Source organism: Netta rufina (assembly GCF_964035555.1).
Source record: "Netta rufina genome assembly, chromosome: 7".
Classification (NCBI taxonomy): domain Eukaryota; kingdom Metazoa; phylum Chordata; class Aves; order Anseriformes; family Anatidae; genus Netta; species Netta rufina.
Window position 1 is genome coordinate 22,852,903 of NC_140130.1, and position 19,260 is coordinate 22,872,162.

The window sequence follows — 19,260 nt, forward strand, 5'->3', positions numbered from 1 at the left end:
TGCTCAAAGAACTCCCCCTGCAGACCGACAGAATAACTACAGGACATCCTGCAAAACAGCTGATTAGTTTCATCCGTTTCCATAGTTTCATTTATCGTTAGCTTTTTAATACTGCCATGCTATTTTCGGTGAAGCCTTGTGAATTTATCTTTGTATACAAATACTACTGTAATTCAACAGAGAGTGGTAACGTTCTGTCACATGGCTTTTTTGAATATTCCAGCCTCTTTGATAGATCCAGTAGCCTAGGGAAATAAAATCAGACATTTTTCTAGTTGTATAAAAATAGAAAGAGTAACTTCTCTTACAGCTTTCCAGTTGCAAGGTACATGTCTGTTTATCCATTGGGTATTTGGTTAGATCCATGCTGCATGCCACAGTTGTGGTGATCCTTGAAAAACATAGTAATGCTGATTACTAATGGGATAAAATTGTTCATCAGTAAAAGTAAAAATGACCTATGTAACTTTCTGTAACTAATATTTGTAGGCAAGTATCTATTGCAGAGAAAATAAATCTAAATTTTACTGGTTCACATTAGATACAAGTTAACAGCACTCAAAACATGAAAGGACTCCAAAACAACTGAGTTTAGCAGCAGCCAAAAAGGGCACTTTTTCTTTTTTCTCACATATAGCATACCTTTTCCCTTTGCTGTAAAATAAATTGCAAAACAGTAACAATCTTATATTTAGCAAAATCTATTGTAAAGAATAATCTGCAATAAAAAACACAAATCAGTCGCTGTATCTTTCTTTCCTCTGTGATTTCAACACAAAACTAGAATACCAAGATGCAGCTCCTGTATTTTGTGTACATGAAAGCAAAAGGAGCTATTTTGTGAAGAAATTGAGACCTAGTAGTAAATTTAAAATTTTAATCATATTAGTCAGTCATATTATGTATTTGTAAAATTACAAGACCATGAATATTCTACTTCTGAATTAGACCAGTTTCTTAAGCATAAAATCACGCTGAACTGAAAAGTTTAAAATGTACATAGAAACCAAGTACAAAGGCTGGTATGTGGTATATACATACCGTATAGCATACAACACTGTTCCATTAGGGTATATTCTTATAAGACGATTCTCAACAGTAATATCATGAAGAAAAGACTTTTTGGAATCAACTATGAAGGTATCTGGTACCCAAAGCATTTCCACAAGCCGACCATCTAAACTTAAACTCTTATTACCATCGAAACATAGCCTCTCATCAGTCCATCTCTGCCTTAAAAATATGGTAGCTGTGTAATCCTGAAATACAAAAAACATATATATATATATTATTCAGAACTAGCCACCATTATTCTGTTTTTAAAAAGTGCATGGAACCAACCACTGAGCACAGATAGCCTGTGACTCTGTGTCCCAATCCTAAGTGCTGGCACTCAAATAGATCACAGTTGTACTGGCTCTCATTCTGCCAAATTTTCCAGCACTAGATGTGATGTTGATGTCATTAAGAAATATTATCTTGAATAGATTTTGTTCTTACGGTCACTGAAATTTTACAGTAAATGCTGAGGGCTTCAGCCTGGAGCTATAAATCAGCTGAAGTCATCAGAGTTTTGTCAGCACATAATCTGGCTCTGTAAATCTTTAAATCTTAGAATGATTTATATAAGTGATTGCAAACAGCATTTTGTTCACATAAACCACTAAATAATATATTTTTAAGAAAACTTTAGGAAAAGTTGCATAAATTCAGATGCATAGTGGCAAAAGAAGTGAGTGTAATAGGAAGTTACGGAAATATAACAAATACATCATCATCTTCTAGCTCAATCTATCTTTTCAACATGACAAGGGAAACAGCAGTGCCAAATTTATTGAGACCTTGAAGATAGCTCTCAGCCCAATTTACCTTCAATTCACGTATGCCTTGTCTTACATTAAAATCACACAATTTCTTCGCACCTTTTTAAGCAACTTTTGATTTTATGGTGTGTTTTTTATCAGTATAAGTTCATCTTAAGTTCTGTCCTTACTTTTTCTTTCTTAAATACCTGTGAATACTTGCTGAGTACAAAAGGGATTTTAAGATTCAATTGCTCTGGAAACCTGAGCGAGGTAAATTTCTATACACACACAGAGACAGACACACACACACACACACTTTCCAGTACTGAATATCTGACTAATGATTTTTGCCTTTTGGTTCTACTTAGGCAGGTTGGATATTTCATTAGAAAAGTATATTCCATTTCATTGTTTGTACAAAAAAAAACTGATACAAAATGTAATGAAACAGCTGGAATAAATATATGACAGTAACAGAAAAATAAAATGTTTTCAGCTGTCTAAATATAAGGGAAAGGAGTAGCTTCAAAGTCACGTGAATATATCTTTGATTTTCTGACATGGATAGGGATTTAGACACTTCATTTGGAAAATAAACACTGCTTTACATACCTTTCATTAAGATTAATACTCAGTAGCAAACTTATGTTTGTATCTACAAGAGGTATGATTTGTCTGCTTTTCTATACAAGTATTCGTCTAGAAATCTAGTCATAAGAAACTCAGTACTTATTATAGTGCTATAATTACTGTCTGTAGTGAAAAATTAATCCTTCTCCTACCTCATACTGACTGCACAAGGAAAAAAAGAACTCAAATTCATATTGCCAGTAGCTGTAAACACAAGACATTATCTTACCAACAAGCAAAAAAATGCAAAATCTACAATACCATATTTATTTCTGATATTGTATCAATGCTTGCAATATCCAGACTCATTCCAACTGACACAGGACCATCTGAAATAATAATAAAGAAAAAAAAAGTCAGCCAGCACCTAGCACACAGTGACTTAATACATGGTGTTCACAAGAACTGGCTACACAATCCTCCATGACATTTTCCATCTTTTTCTAAATGATTAGCAGCTTTTCTGAAAGTATCACTAAAATTCTGATTATGAAAGAATTTTAATGATTTCATAACCAAAGTTTAATACCACTAGAATAACATTACCTTGGTTTTAACAAACATGTTTTATTTCCTAAGATTTTTTATATGATTTTTCTTCACTCCCTAAAAAGTGTGCTGTGGAAAATGCTGCAGAACAAGGTGAGGAAGGCACAATCCCTGTGGTACATCACACCCTTCTGCTCTGAGGTGCAGAGCAGTGGAAAGAATTCTTCCAGTTGCAACATCTGGTCCATCAGATGTTGGTGAACAAAGGAGTTGCTCCTGGCAATGTCACATGCTTAATATGCAGATGGGATATCTGAGTGACTTTATTTACTGCCTGTTTAAGAATACATTGTCTATACCGTGTCACTGATTTTAACATTGTCCACTGGCGGTTAGCTTGTGACTTAGATACCTACATTTATGAAGAAAGCTAGTCACTTTGTACTCCTTTTAATAATAATATCAGCTGAACATTTATTCAGTGTGATTAAATACCTCACCTAGGTAGTTGTCATGATGTCATTGTAGTGTTAGCATGCACAGGCTCTCACTTCCTTGTGAATGCGTATTTCACAGTGTCAGAAGATCACCAGCTGTGCTTCTTAAAAAACAGGATTTGTGCAGAGCTTTCATGGAAACATAACACTAGTCGTGGTTGAATATGTGCAGAATATATAACAAAGCAGATACACATAGAAATTCCTATTAAATACGTGCATCTTTCCATGTACTTACAAGAAGCTGAGAACGCAATACTTAGAAAAGGAAGGAATAGTTTAGATACAATCTGTACAGCTGATGGTGCCCAGAAACCACAAGCCCACTGCTGAAACCTACTGAGGCCACTTGCAAGGTAGGTAGCTCTTATATGACCCTATGCAGCATGTAGAGATCAGAAAGAGGAGATAAGATAGATATCCCATTCGAACAACATTAAAAAAATAAATAAATAAAGTGTCACTCTAAAAGGTATCTGTGATTTTATTTTTTTCATAATAATTATCCTTTGCAATGCAAGTGTTAAAGTATCAATGTCTGGCACAGCTGTTGAGTCCCAGAAACCTGGCACTCCTGAAAAAATCTATAAATTATTCCTTCTGGACTCAGTTGAAAGTTAAAATATAAAGCTCCAGCTTAAAGCAGGACCATAGGCTTGCAGCATCCCTTGATGGCAATCTGTGTGTTTATTATAGACTATAAACTGTAACTAGGAATGAGAAGAAATTATCAAGTGACACATACCTAGCTTTGTATAAGATGTCCTTCAGGCTCAGACTGACTGTCCTAGCAGACAAGTGCCTTGCAATTCAAGTGCTAACAAGTGGTGGTGCAGTTAGGTCAATACTGTCCTGCTCTGCTATCCTTGCCTGTCTCCACAGCCCAAACACTTCTGTTGTGCATCCAGCCTGTCTTGAGTCAAGCTTTCATGAAAACTCATGAGAACTCACGACATTCCCTCAGATATTTAATAGACATATACACCACAAGTCAAAGTAAAAACAAACAAAAAAGCCGCATAGTTTCACAAACTTTAACAATAATTTCTTGTGTTCCTATGTCAGTTGCCTTCAATCAAAAGATCTAAAAGAGTCCAAAAGAGTATCTCCCTTACAAGATTGCATTTCTGGGTCAGTGGGACACAAAGGGCATACCAGAAGGCCATGATCATTATAATCCTCTGTCCTAGCTTTCAGGGCCTCCTTCTTTCACACTTGGGCTGGCAGATGTGGCTGAGATGAGGGGACAGTGGGAATGCTGTTGGCTGGAAATGGCTGTAGGATTCCACATTTGCAATTCTGATCTTTGGGGTTATCAGGAAACTCATTTAAGTAGGAGGTGGGAGCATATGCCAAAGAAGAAAGATTTTTTCCATGAAGGTGTGGCTTTGACATGTGTCACAGGTAAGGCACATAAATCAATACTCTGTGAAAACAATCCCAGCTAGCTTCACCCTCTATAACAGATTGAGATGCTAAGGCACGGGTGTTTCTCTGTGCAGAACATCAAGGGTGAAGGAACAGGATCATGAGTGAAATCACAAGCACTTGCTGCAGTTTCAAGAGTAGAGCTTCTACTGCAAAAATAGCAAATCCAACAAGGCAACTAAGGCATCATTGGGTACTGCCCAGAAGAGCTTTCATTAAGCAAAATAATTGCCTCTTCTCCAGTTCTTCAGACATATTCCAGCCTGTGAGGATAGTAGGGTACAACATGCCAAGGATGGGTTGTACAGAAAGAAAACTATGGAAGGAGTCTGTACTATCACAGGCTTTCAAGAACAGCTGGGCTTTAACAGTTAGTTAAATCAGAACAATATTCTTAGTTAAAAAAAAAAAAAAAAAAAAAAAAAAAAGCTAAAACTGTTAAGGCTAAATGTAATTTATGGTGACTTGTTAAATAAGCAAAGCATTAATAATAGTTAGAATGAATCTTTCCATCCTATCTTCATAATTATCCACCAGAGTTTCTTCTGACCTTCCTCTGAAAGGTTTCCTGTTGACAATGTCAAAAACAGGGCAGTAGGCCAGATGAGGCAGCCAGTTCCTACATTCCATATGTTTGGCAGAATTTTGTATATAATGACAACTTCCAAAGAAATCTACTGATCTTCAGAGGAAGACTAAGTCCTCCATAAATGAATCTTAAAAACTGCCAAAGAAATGCCAAATTGTATATTTTGTTATAGCAATGGGTACACAGTCTAATTAAATTTCAGTAAAAGTTAAAGTCTATGTTATGTACTAGGGTGGTTATTTTATGCACTTTACAGATATTAACAGTAATCCCATGTGGGAAAGTAGCCAGAATAGTGACAGGCATACTATAAGGAGTCAAATAGCTAACTGACTTTGGACCACTGTAGTGATCACAGCCTGGTAAACTTCATACCAACAAAGTCAACTACCACTGAGTCGTGTATGTGTTTGATTTAAATGGTAGGTCTTGAAATGGTAGGTTTGATTTAAATGGTGAGTTACAATCAACAATATAATGAACAGCTAGTGCTAGCTCTTCTTTATTCAGTTTAAGAAAGCTTAAAACAAATTTGGCATTCAGAAATTTCTTGAAAGGGATGGTCTTTTGAAAGAACACCTCATTCTTGCAGGGACTTTGACAGAAAAAAAAAAAAAAAAAAACGTAGAGAATTAGAAGCAAAAGTGTAACTAAAGTAACTTATTATATTTTTCATTAAAATGTTTTTGTCCTCCTGATTTTCTTCTTTGCTTTGTTTGAGAATATTATGGGACTTTTAGATACATGTATAGGGGTACATTGCACCTGAATTTTTTCAGCGTATTTAACTTCCTAAATCTTTCTTTACAATTACATGTTATATGAAATGACTAGACAGATTAATGTAGGCCTTCTGACAGAATTCAACTGTAATAGTTAATATGAAGACATCAGAAGACAGACCCATTTCTAGCAGGAATTGGGTTCAATTCCATTTGTTCGCATCAATGATCTTTAGACAGTGATGTATCTTTGATAGTACAGTTTATGGATGAGATAAAAATTAGCGGGGATATTACTAACAACAGCTTGTTAAATAGTTTGTCAAAAAAACACAATACAACCAAACATAAGCAACTAATATGAGGACAAATAACACAAGACAGTACATACAGGACAGGACACTATCTTGGCAAACAGTGTCTTTGAGAAGGATTTAGAGATCATCTCAGATAGTTATTTCAACATGAGCTTTCAGTATTATGCTTTGGCAAAAACACTATTGCGATGGAGAGCAATACACAGAATTACATTATTTTACAATCTAGACAAGTACTGGCAAGACTGTCATTAGATTACCATGACAAGGTTTGTTTCCTACATTTCAAAAATCATGTAAACAGCAGAAAGGGTTCAATGGAGAGAGAGAAATATTCCAGAAGATGCAAAACTCTGGAACGGTAATATGAAAGTTTGCAACATGAAAATTAATGAACAGTATTTACTCAGCTCCTCCAAGAGGAGACAGAGGAACACAGAAAAGATACCCAGCTGTACAATACTACACATTTGCTGACAAAACTAAGCAAAGCCCCAGTTTATACAAAATGAAGACAACATGAAACATCAAATAAGTTGATTTTTTCCTAACTGAATCATTTTCTAACTGAATTCATCATTTGGAACCTCTAGAACTCAGCATTTTAGTAAGAAGAAAATCTGTCGTGAATGCAGCAAGTTAGGTCTGATGACAGTGGTAGTCTCATTGTGTCTCTGATTGCCATAAAAGAAGGAAAATCTACATCACCACCTGTGTGTTAAAGTTTACAAGTACCAAGTCATCAATTTACTAAATCACAAATCTTAGGGAAAAAAAAAAATGGAATCCTTAATATACAAGTGGCCACGCATATCCTTGGCTTTTTGCCTTTCGACGAAAGATTAGATATTGGTTGTATTTGTGGGCAGACACCAGAGCAGAAAGCTAGCTGTGCATAAAATATCTACTTGGCAATTATTTGGTATGTATTTCTTACGTACCATGTGAGCTTGTCTTATTAAATCAAAAAGTTTTAGACACGCTGAACAGCCTGATACATGTATCTTTGAGGGTAATCCGTAAACCTGAGATTTAAGCTACCGTTATCTAATTAAACTCTGTGAACTTCATATAAACAACATTTGGGAAAAATATGGTGACCAGTCTTATAGAGAAGGTTGGACTAGAAGATTTGTTTTCCTTGAATATAAACATTGAGACCCTGAAATAGACCCTGAAATGTATTCTCATTAGAAAGCTAAGGAAAATGATCTTTTAAATGTGGTTTAGACTAACTGATTTAAGCATGGTACTTTTTTATACCACTTGAAAGTAGCTTCCATATTCAAATACACTTAGCTGTGACCTTTTCCTAGTCTCTCTCTTGTTAATTAGAACACTTAAATTATCACATTTAATCACAGAACAAAATCTATTTGTATAAACTTATTTACAAGATTTTATGCATCCCTTAACAACCATGTGAACCTGATCCAAGCCTCACTGAAGTCAGCAGGAATTGCTCATTAATTCGGAGAGGTTTGGCACAGCACCTAAGGTAAAAAATTGGTCTACACACTTGCAGCAGAAAACCTGATGTTAAAATCCGCTTGTCTTGGTGCTACATAACCCTGACACTTCATCGTACATTTAAGAAAAATAACTGTGTATTTTTAAATCCCATGTCAACTTTTCTACAGAAGACTTACACATCTATCTAGAAGGTTATGATAGACATTATTACACTAAGGGGCACTATCTACTAATACTAATATAAAAACGTTTCATATTACAGTCCAAATAATAGCTAAGATCATTCTATATCAGGTAGTCTTCTAATCTCTTAATAGAACTTCCAGGATCTATCTGCTCAAATTATTTAGACTTGCTTGATGAACCAGCTCAAACAAGAACATTAAAATGCTGTAGGTAAGAAAAGGGAACATTTTAATATTGATATTCAGATGGTAGAAGAGACAAGTAACCAGTCCTTCTGGGATTCCTGTGTATCAAACACTGCATAAATTAGCCCTGTGATTTTCTAACTGTTGTGTGACACCCAGTACAGACAAATATAAGATGTTTGGTCCATTTTACTTGTCTGCTCTTCAGGTACTAAGCCTGGCTTCATCTAAACTAACTGTACGCACCCTATTTAGGTCCCTAAAGACCTAAAGAAATGGGAATGACAGTCTGTGATGGGCATAAGTGGCAGTGTTCTGGTAGCAAGGGTCTGTAAAGGAGGACAGAACTCAAAAAGTAAGTCTAAAGTAAGGTAAATTTAACCCAGGGTTGAAATCTGGAAAATCTAATCATTCAAGAGAAGACGATGTAATGTTGTTATGCATAGTCATCTAATTCAAAAGAAAAATATCTTCATATCCTCTTTAATGAGTTATATCCACTTAGATAATTTTCAGCCACCTGCCAGCCCCAGCAAAAGGATCAAACACAAACTAAGAACACACAAACTGTCATAATACTTCCTTGACTAATAAAGATTTCTTGTTTTTGCAGCGTTAGGAAAAAGCAACCTTCATTTTATGATCATCAGTTTATATCTAACGCTTTCTTTTCTGGACTAAAAATCCATTTTGCTAAATATTAAGGAGTTCAGCATCACTGATTTTATAAGGGTATGATTGTGTCTTGGCAGCAAACATCACTTCAAAAAAAAATCTCCATTTCCTGATTAAAGAAAAAAAAAAATCAAGGCCATAGAACTTGGAAATTACTTTGAATTACATTATTCTAGAAATCAAGCTAACCTGTAGCCATCTCACATCTAACTGAACAAACAAATAAATAAACCATGCACTCTTCTGAAAGCAAAAGTAATCTTAGCCCCCAAAAGGGATTCCATTGTTTTGGAAAGGCTGACTTCAGGTTATTACTTTAGTATATTTCTTCCCATTTTATGCGAAACTTTTCATGCACTTCAGACAGCAAACACTGATGTTAGGGTTAATGTCCATACGCATCCTGTTCTGTTCATATTTCTAGAAATACAAGTTTCCTCTTCAGAGTAAATCAGCACTGATGCAACTAGAAGTGAGCAGACTTTTACAGAGGCTGATAATCGTCACCACTACCGGAACATCCCTGGTTATTTTTTTATTATGCATTCATTCATTAGCCTACTAAATCCTAAGCAACAGGTTAGAACAGGTTCATTTTTTTGTCAATCCGCTGTGGAGGGAGGACAAAGGAGGTAAAAAAAAAAAAAAAAAAAAGTCACAGATGAGGTGTAAGGGACTAAACTCCAGTTTCATCAAGTATTTAGCAAATGTCTTGTAGCCACTGATATGATTGTAAGTGAAGGCAATTACACTAAAAAACCCTTTCTGATGAAGGACAGATATGATGTACACCTTCTGCATACCCATAGAAATAAGCAAAATATTACACAGAACAAGAACAGGAAAGCTATGGCCACCCCATATCTGCCTTTTTTTTTTTTTTTTTGTGAAACCAACAACTCTGTGTTTACAATTGGCACCAGTAAAATGTATTTTTCAGAGTCCCATCCCATTCCTTCAGCAGTTGAGCTATTACACATCCATCAAAGATTTCTGGGACACAAGTATTTTCATGCCTGAACTGTGGTGAGCATATGCAGTGATTCAGACACTGTCTGGAAGTGCTTGACTGGCTCTGCATACGACATAGGCTTGAGCTCCTCTGGGAGTTCCAGGCCAAAAAAAAAAAAAAAAAAAAAAAGAGCTATAGATTTACTGCTGTCCAATAACTGAGAAAATATTCTGTCTATATTTAAATATATATATATATTATTTTTTTTTTTTTTTTTAAAAAAAGGACATTCATAGCTCAAGAGTGTTTTAGTGTTGGTCACAATTACAGTAACAAGATGTTATACTGAAATTCCAATTCCATTTGCTAACAATACACATTCATAATGGCAGTGCCAATGTGCTTCCATTACCAGCACAAAGCAATGAATGAAATAACTCTAAGTTCAGTGATCACTACTATATTTTTCATTGCATATTACCTCTAATCAGAAGGGGTTAGTTTATTTGTTGTCATTACTTTTATTTTGCTGATAATCTTCTTAATGACTACGCAAATACTCTATCAGCAGTTGAGGCAATTCCAATAAAAATGAACAGATGAAATAATTATTTTCCCCTCTCTCTTAAACCTAAAATATAGATTTCTCTTAATGTTTTAGGAAATTGATTCAGAAATTGCATATAGCATGAAATGCCCTCACCAGGTGTTTAGATAGCAAGAGGTAACAACATGGTCTGATAATCTCTTTAGTCAATCACTTTTAAGTGGGATATAAAGGGATATAAAAGCCTTCATTTTTAACCCCCTAATGTTTCTGAATTCCTAATTTAGGAACAATTGCCTAACATTTATTGTCTAGGTTTGTTTTCTGACAGATACACAAAGCTTAGCATTTTTTTCAACATGCAGGATATCTTCTGTGTCAGAGTTCTGCAGTTAATCCAGGCAGAGATCTGCGCTCCCCACTCTGCAACTCCCTACTGTTTGTGATACACACAATAGCCATAAACAGGCAAGGAAGATGTTCATTACTGAGGTTTTAAGTGTGCATAGCTGACTGTGCTGCAGGGCACTAAAATCAGCCTTGGTGCCAGAGACAATGTGGGTCGTCCAACCTGGTGACTGTGACTGTGTGACACAGGGATCTGACATTTTCAGTTCATTTTCCCTTACAGTACTACAATGAACCAGTTCAGTGACCTTTAAGACCCAAGGCAAAAAGCATTTATTTAATTCTCTTGTAGATGCACATAATACTTGATATAGAATAAGACTTACCAATGCCTTTATGAACAATTTGGTATGTAGAGCTGTCTTATCTTTAACTAAAATTTTGCATAGTTGCTATTTAGGAAATCAGGGTAAATTATACTTTTAAATAAGTGAGGTTTTGCAGTTTGCTTCACTGAGGACATGTAAACACCAACACACAAGTTTCTAACAGAGTCTGGAATTATCACTTATGAATATCTAGAATATATGGATTTTACTTTTGGCCACAAAAAGCATTATGTTATGTCTTATTATATATTAGGACATTAAGTAGATTTAAAGGAGTCACTGTCAAACAACGGGGAAAAAAGCATTAGGAAAAAAACATTTGCTCTTATTGCTGGTTTTCAAACATGACTCACAACAGTCACAGCTTTTCTACTTACTATCAAAAAATGGACGTAGATACTTGTTGTATCCTTTTATTATTTTTTGTATAGTTGGGGGAAGAATTTGACCCTTTCCTTCAGCTTCAGAAATTTGCACCGACCTAAAAGAAAATGAAAGAAAAGAAAGAAATGATTTAAAACAAAACAAAATGTAGCAGAGGCAACGTTCCAGACCAATATTGTGTTAGCGTCAAGACTGCTAATGATTATTGCTTAATGGGTAACTTATGAGATATTTGCATTTTATAGTTCACAACACTGCAGAAAAAATACTATTCTAGAAGATAACAAATTTATCAATCTGTTAATCCCTTATTCACAAAAAATGCTGCTTTTGTACCTCAAAGTCTAGTATTTCTTAATACCTCACCTGAGAAAGTAGTTCAATCTTCATTAATGCTTTCTCTGTAAATAGGACACTATTGTTATAATCTAGGAACATGGGAGGGATGTCAATTGTTTATTTCAGCATTTAAAGTTAAGCTTCTTTTTACATAATGAAATACATTCAATTTAGCTCCTGGAGGGAGACAGAAACCAGCCTTAGAGGTTAGCACGTAAAAACACTTTTAATACCCTGCTTTTACAGCAACGTTTTTAAACAGGTTACAGAAATAACCTTGTTGGGCCAAGCCAGTGAAGTACAAGAATACGCACCACCCCTGTACTCAGAAACAACTGCAAATACAATATATAGCAGTCAAACACAAATAAGTACATGCAAACTCTATCTTTGTGCTACAGCCCTTGCAGTAACATCACATGGAGGCTGCAGACTAGTGAAAGGACTGAAGAAGCCACACACTCAAGTTATGATCCCTCACTTAGGCCATGTGAAGACTCTTATTTTTCCCCCTTTCACAAGTCTTGATACTTAGCAGCTGTGGGAGGGACAGCCAGGCCCTTGGGATTTATTGCTCTGGCACGAACATGGTTTTGCCCTGAATTTTTGCTTCACCCCTACAGCAGCACTCCCTGAGTGGGAGCAGGCTGTGCTCCTCAGGAATTAAAACGCAAGTGATACTGACTGCTCATTGCCGGTGATCTGAGAAAAGTGGAGGTGTGACCTCTGTTTAATTATTTAGGTCAGAAACAAGCAATTGGTGTGCATGATGAAGGAAGCTCAGCTGGCTGTGGGCATAGGCATTGTCTCTCATGGAGAGCAGCCACCTGTGTATCTAGCAGAGAGGGCCTCCACCTTTCTTCCCCAGGCTATAACTGATAGGGGTCTCTCTTCCTCCCCCAGCCCATCTTTATTTCATAGTTCTCCTACAGCAGGCATGAAAGCTGTAGCAATCTGGCCCTGGGGAGGAGCTGTAAGTATAAAGCTATGGTTGGGGGAGCTTCTCTCTGAGTTTTCTCTTCCTAACCTTCCCAGAGCTGCTCCTGAAATCCCTGCTTGCTCTTTCCAGCTATGTTTCTGGGCCTTTGGTAGCCTTTCAGAAATGTCTTGTTTATTGGGATATTGCTTTGTTTCTGAGAGAGCTTTAGTGGCTCTGCCATAGTGTGGATTTTTGTCTGCTAGGGTGGTGTATTGGGTATCTCAAGGTGGTATGATACTATACTAAGATACTCTTAATTACTGACAAAGTCTTACTGAATACCTGCGAACAAAATACTCTGTGGTTTTAGATGTGGTGTCCCCTGCCTTTCGGTTTCACTGATACTTAATTCTTTTATTTACTAGAGCTAATTGTCCAGTAAGTAGCTGGCTTTCATTAATAGCCTTGATCTTATATAGTTTGCATATTTGGATGACCCTGTTTACTTCCCTTATATTATATTAGGCATTTATTTCTTTATTTTTAGAGAGACAAGTCATTGCTCAATGGTCAATTAAATATGGTCTTAGGTAATGACAGCATGGAAATAAGGAATGCTTTTCATTTAAGTTCAGTTTCTTCCTGAAAAAGCTAGTGTGGTCACACTGAGTTAAAGTGTGTGTGTGTGAGTAAGAATGTTAGTCTTTATATTTCACAGAAGTGTGGGAATTAGAAATGCATTTTAATTTTATTCATGTCTTAAATACTGTACTTTCAACAGATTTTTTTCTGCTTCTGCGATTTACATTTAATTTCATTGAAGTGTTCAATGAGCTGTATGAGTTTAATTTCAGCTTTACTGGATTTCTCCTGCATAATTTTCAAGTACTGTGAAACAGTAAAGAAAACTTGCCACTCTTCCACTGCAAGGGTATAATATTGTTCTGTGGATCAGCATGTGGTTGCAGAATGGTCTTGTGTTGCCCTTGTTAACAGCTATCTGCTGAAATGAGACTTGAATTTTTAGTATTGTTTAGGTATATGAGTACTTGCTTAAAGCACCTGTGACAATTCTTCTGAGAAAATTCTTGTTTTCCCCTTAACAACATGTGATGTGTAGCCTTACATTTTTGTTCTCTTAGAGACTTTGTTTAAAAAAAAAAACTCTGCCAAGAGAAAGCTGTTGTGCAGTACTTGATGCAGTGAATTAACATGGCTTGACCCATTAAATGCTATTTTGCCATACAATCTTTGAGAACTCCTATAATAGCAAGTCCCTACACAAGAGGAACTCACTGTATCTTAAATATGAGCACACTGTATTGTGAGATCCTATTCTGGTAACTTTGGGCATACCCAGAAACAAGTTGTCATTGTTAAAAGGCGAAGAACCTCTAGATGCTACATGCCTTAAGTGATTTTGCTTATCTATGTTTTAAAAGAGGATGTCTGATGCCTTTAAAGTGCTCTTCAGTGCTCATGCAATGTTCGTCACTAAGCAAGAGTGAACTCATAGCTGCCTGTAGGAAAAAAATCTGTGCCATTGCCTTGTGCAGGGATCACAAAAGATAAAAGCAAAAGCTAGGGTGGTTTCTTCTTATGCCTATGTATCACATCACTTGAGCTTTTCTTTTACCTGGTATTTATATTTATAAATACAGCTATGTTTTATTTCCTCTATTTTATGTATTTAAATATACCCTGGCACACACCACAATATGGAATTGCCTTGAAACTGCTGTTCCAGCCACTGGAGGGAATATGCTTTTACAGAAGAAAATGGAGAATATTGACAGCCTGGAGTACATATCTGTTCTGGGCTGACAATGTATAACATGTTAAACTCTTTGGGTTCAGTGACCTGTACTTGCTTCTGTAAAATATGAACTCTAATGATTAAATTTCCTTTTTTTATTCCTGTGACTCAGAAAATTTCATATTTTACAGGATGGGATAAACCTGGAATGTACGACTGCAGCTTGTTATTTAAGATAGAGACACTAGCTTGAAGCTAACAGAATTGGGTAACTGGGGTGAGGGGGACAGATGCTGCTCTAAAACAGCAGTACATATCACTGCTTAAAACAAAGGTGCGTTCTAGACACGTGTGTGGGAATATTTTCCCTGGCTATGTTTGTCAAGACTCTGTATTGTGAAAGACAGAGAAACACCTCAGAGCTGAGTGAGGGAGAAGTAAAATGCCAAACACAGTCTGAGAAAGCTTTTGAAATGCACCCCTCAGGAAAAACTGGGACAAAAGCTTCTTTCAGGCAGTGAGGGGTTTGCACAGGAAAACAGAGGCGTTGCTTTTTGTTTCACACCTGACGTTTAAGGAGATAGGCTTTTCTGTTGCCTTCATAGACAAACTGCTGCAGGATCACCTACATCACTATTGATTTCTCCACTTCGAAAACAGTCTGTACTTTTGGCTAACTGTCACAGCTGAAACAGTGGCATTACATTATCACTTCCCAGATATTGGATAAAATACTTAAATAATGCAAATACTCTTTAAGTTGGCGAAAACATCAACATCCCACAATCTTCTGGATCCAACCCTATAAATTTTGCCTATTACCCTTTAATTTGAAAAATCTTTCCTGAAATGAATCATAGCTGTTCTTGGGATCAAATACCATATATATAAGCTAATTCCTGATAATGATTCAAACTGTAAGCTTGAATTTGATCACAAGTTGATTACTTTGATAAATCTGCCTTACATTTTTTCATCTCCATTTCTTAATGAAAATATTTCTGGGCAAGTGACCATTCAGGCAACTCACTAGATACAGATTTCTAGTATGCATGTCTATAAAGTAACTTAACCTCACTTTCAGCACTTAACATTAAGAATCCTCATTTAGCGTCTATAATGTAACATATAAAGTCTGATAGTCTGGTGTGATGTTGTTAACAAGTGGGTTGTGACAGATCATGTCCTCTATGTGGCAAGACAGATGAGGCTATGGCTGTCTCAATCTTTTTCAAAATGTTTTAAATGTTTAAACTATTTCAGTCAGTAGAGAAAACTTTCTAACCCCATCCTTCTCCTGCTTGTGCTCAAACTTTAGCCAGAGCTTATGCAAACATGCTAGCTACTAGACCATTTGGGGAACAAATAATTCCAGCTCATGTTTCAGTGCTCCTTTGATACTGTTAAGAGATCTGCCAGAAACAGGGTGACTGAGGAACAACCTCAAAGTTGCTGATGTTTCCCACAATTTAGGCAGTAAAGCCATGCAACAGCTCTCCCTAGGGAAGCAGAGGCGTTCATAAATACTTGCTCTTTCACTGTGGATTCTGCTGTGGTAGGGTTAAATATTATTTCTCAGTTCTCGTGTAAAGTTGTATAGTTCTGATTTAAACAGCACTTTCACCATATCCTATCCACTGGAAAAAGACATCATTGCACCTCAGCATCACCTGGGCAGTGAGCTAGACAAGGGGTAGAGCTTCCACTCAGCACCTGCTCAGCTTTGGGTGCAATATTGGCATGTCAGATTGATGCTGTGACTCATGCCCTAGCTAAACAGGTGCTGTGAGCGCTCACAGCTTCCATGGATGCCATCCAGGAGTTAACTGTTCCTGATTCTGGACATTCAACCTTTTTAAGTTGTAAGAGAAGGTTCACAAGGTCCATCTGATAAGGAAGGCTAAACTCTGGGGAAGGGGGGAAGGAAGGAGGACATGACATGCATCCTTGTTACTTAGGTATTTCTGGGATCTTATTGGTCTCTCTGTAGTTTTATTAGTGCAAAGCCATGAGTGTTACTCAGTGACTATAGTGTACAGCATGTCTCAACTGATGAGGAAGAAAGGTGAAATCAGAGCAACTGTGTGTTCTGGACAAAAACATCCTTATAGCACTGCAGAAGACGGGAGGGGGAGGTCTTAAACTTCCTTCCAGGAAGTTGCCATCTGCCCTCACAAACAAGTGGGGTTTTATCTAAAAACTTATGTTTGCACATCAACTTGAAAGTAAAGTTCAGGCAGAACCTTATCTTGAGGAATTCTCTGGGAGCCTACATGGGTTAGGTATAAAGAGAATTGGCTAAAGAGAATTAAAATATCTTTTGGGTAACTAAAGATTGTGGTGACAAGGCTGTTTAAGCTGTCCATGCTTGCATTTTCTTATTAGAATTGCTTGCAAAATGTTCCTTCTAAAACAACAACTTTTTTGTTTTGAAGTGTTCTATTTCTTTTTTTTTTTTGTTATGGTAACTGTGCTGTTAACAGGATTATTTGTACATTAAAGGGATCAGTTTCACCTTCCAGCCTAAAAATTCAGCTTTCCTGAAGGTTTTACAATTTAACCTGCAAAGCATATTAAGAATACATTTTAACCAGGTAATTAAAACACTTCTTTAACAATGAATGCATGAAGATGATTCTGCTACCTGCAGCTTGTAGTACATGTAGTTGTGCTGTCCTTGGGCGAAGTATAATAGTTCAGTCAAGGACCATGTGCCCTTCTAAATCTGCTAAGCATTTAGTATGATATTCACACTCACACAGTAATCCTTCATCTGAAGGATCATTTGCTTAAGTTGAATTCCTTTCTTTTTCCCCTACCGGTCTTAGTGAAAAATATCTGCAGCTCAATCAAGGCAGATTCATGGGGTTTGGTCCTGTGTTTTTGTTACTATTATCAAGGTTGGTTAATCTTTGTAAGAGGTAAGATTCTGCTGTCGGGTGGATTTGGGTTTACCTTGATCAGATATATTTCTAGCTATAAGCTAATGGTATTATATATATTGAGGATATTTTTTTTAAGCAAATGCTTCTTACCTACATAGCACCAATAGAAAAAGCACTCTTAAACTGCAGCATCTAAGAATGCACATTTTTAGGTCTGGCTTCAGAAGGTCTTGCAGCTTCTAAAAAAAAAAAAAAAAAAAGAATGCAGTGGTAATGTTTTACAGTACATATTTGCATTTGCATTACAAATACATAAGTTTCTCAGGGTTTTCAACAAACTGAAGGGTTGGTACCTTTAGGAACTGCTGCTTAAACGTATTAGGAAATATCTACAATAGTTAAAACTCTACATTTAAAAAGACATGGTATCAGCAGTGATGTGTCAATAGAAATTACATTCCAGTATACTAGAGCACTTTCATTTTTGTATCCTTTAATTATTTGTGAAAGTAATTGTTTTGAAAAATAACTGCAGACATGTGCAGCTTAATATCATAAACACCGAGCACTGCCTGTACTAGATCCACTGAGTACAGTTCAGTGTGCTCAGTGTAAAACACAAAACTACCATTTTGAAATGTAGGGCTGTTCCAGAGCAACATCTTGTGTACATGTGCAGTATCAGTACCTAGGATGCACATCTTTGGTAAGCCTTTAGTTAACAAGGGAAAGTTGTCACAGAGGAAATCTTTTAACTGTATATAAATAATCATATAAATATCTACATCAGAACGTTGGACTGAGGCAAGGTGTTTTCTGAATGGAATTTCTTTGTTCTTGTCAGTGTGATTCACAACCATAATGGTTATTTGTAAGTAATCTGTCAGCTCTGTAATCTATTTCTGGATGAAAATAGTATCAATCAAAATAATTTAATGCAGTCATTCAACAGATCTGAAATTGATGTGCTCTGCCAACTCTTACTATATATCATCAAATGACTGAGATGTGTGTAAGATTTGCTTCAAAACACTAAAAAAAAAAAAAAAAAAATTACAGGAATGCTACCTACTCAGAATCTGAGAGAATTACTAAATGTTAATAAATACAAATGAAATCTCTTTGATATTTGCTTCATAAAACTTAACAATACTACTTTCAATGTCCAGAACAAATTTTACGGAAGTGTCTTGCACTTTAAATTCACAGTAAATTACTAACAATAAAGAATTTGAAGCTTTTGTTTTACTCTTCTTCAGCTGACCAACACGCGATGCTAGCAAACTTTTTTTTTTTTTTTGCACTGAAGTAACCTTTGTTTCAGTCCACAGTCCTAGTAAAAGTAGTACTATTGGAATTTGCTTGATTTAATGCAATTTGAATGGTATCTGACCTGTAACAGTGGTGAAATGACAAAATAAGGTGCTAATATCTGCAAGTAAAAATGAAAGCCACTCAAATGACTTTAAGTACTCACATTCAGCATCTGAGATACTTTAAGCATACACCAGCCTGGTAAATATTAATGTCAAAATAAATCATGCGCTCCTACACCAACTTCCACAGAAAATCATGCATGAGACAGTAAGAGAGCCTTTAATAAGAAGACACAGCACAGATGAGCAGATGGTGTTGTCAGAACATTGCTCTCTAAATGCTGATTCTCTAACACCCCCGCTTCATATTGCGGTATCTCTGTTGCATATCTTGTTCCGGGTGGTTACTTTCTAGATTTGCTATCTTTA

General features: G+C 36.2%; 1 protein-coding gene across 1 annotated transcript in view; it reads right to left on the reverse strand.

Annotated features, from left to right (window-relative positions):
• Positions 1-17,721, reverse strand: part of LOC311211658 (gamma-aminobutyric acid receptor subunit pi-like) — a gene marked incomplete at its 5' end in the record, with an annotated part of 39,101 nt that extends 21,380 nt beyond the window's left edge. The window contains 5 exons of the mRNA XM_084290553.1: positions 309-391; positions 1,042-1,259; positions 2,697-2,764; positions 11,610-11,713; positions 17,666-17,721. Of these exons, the coding sequence (XP_084146679.1) occupies positions 309-391; positions 1,042-1,259; positions 2,697-2,764; positions 11,610-11,713; positions 17,666-17,721 (529 nt within the window). The remainder of the gene's footprint in view (positions 1-308; positions 392-1,041; positions 1,260-2,696; positions 2,765-11,609; positions 11,714-17,665) is intronic.
• Positions 17,722-19,260: the final 1,539 nt, after the last annotated feature.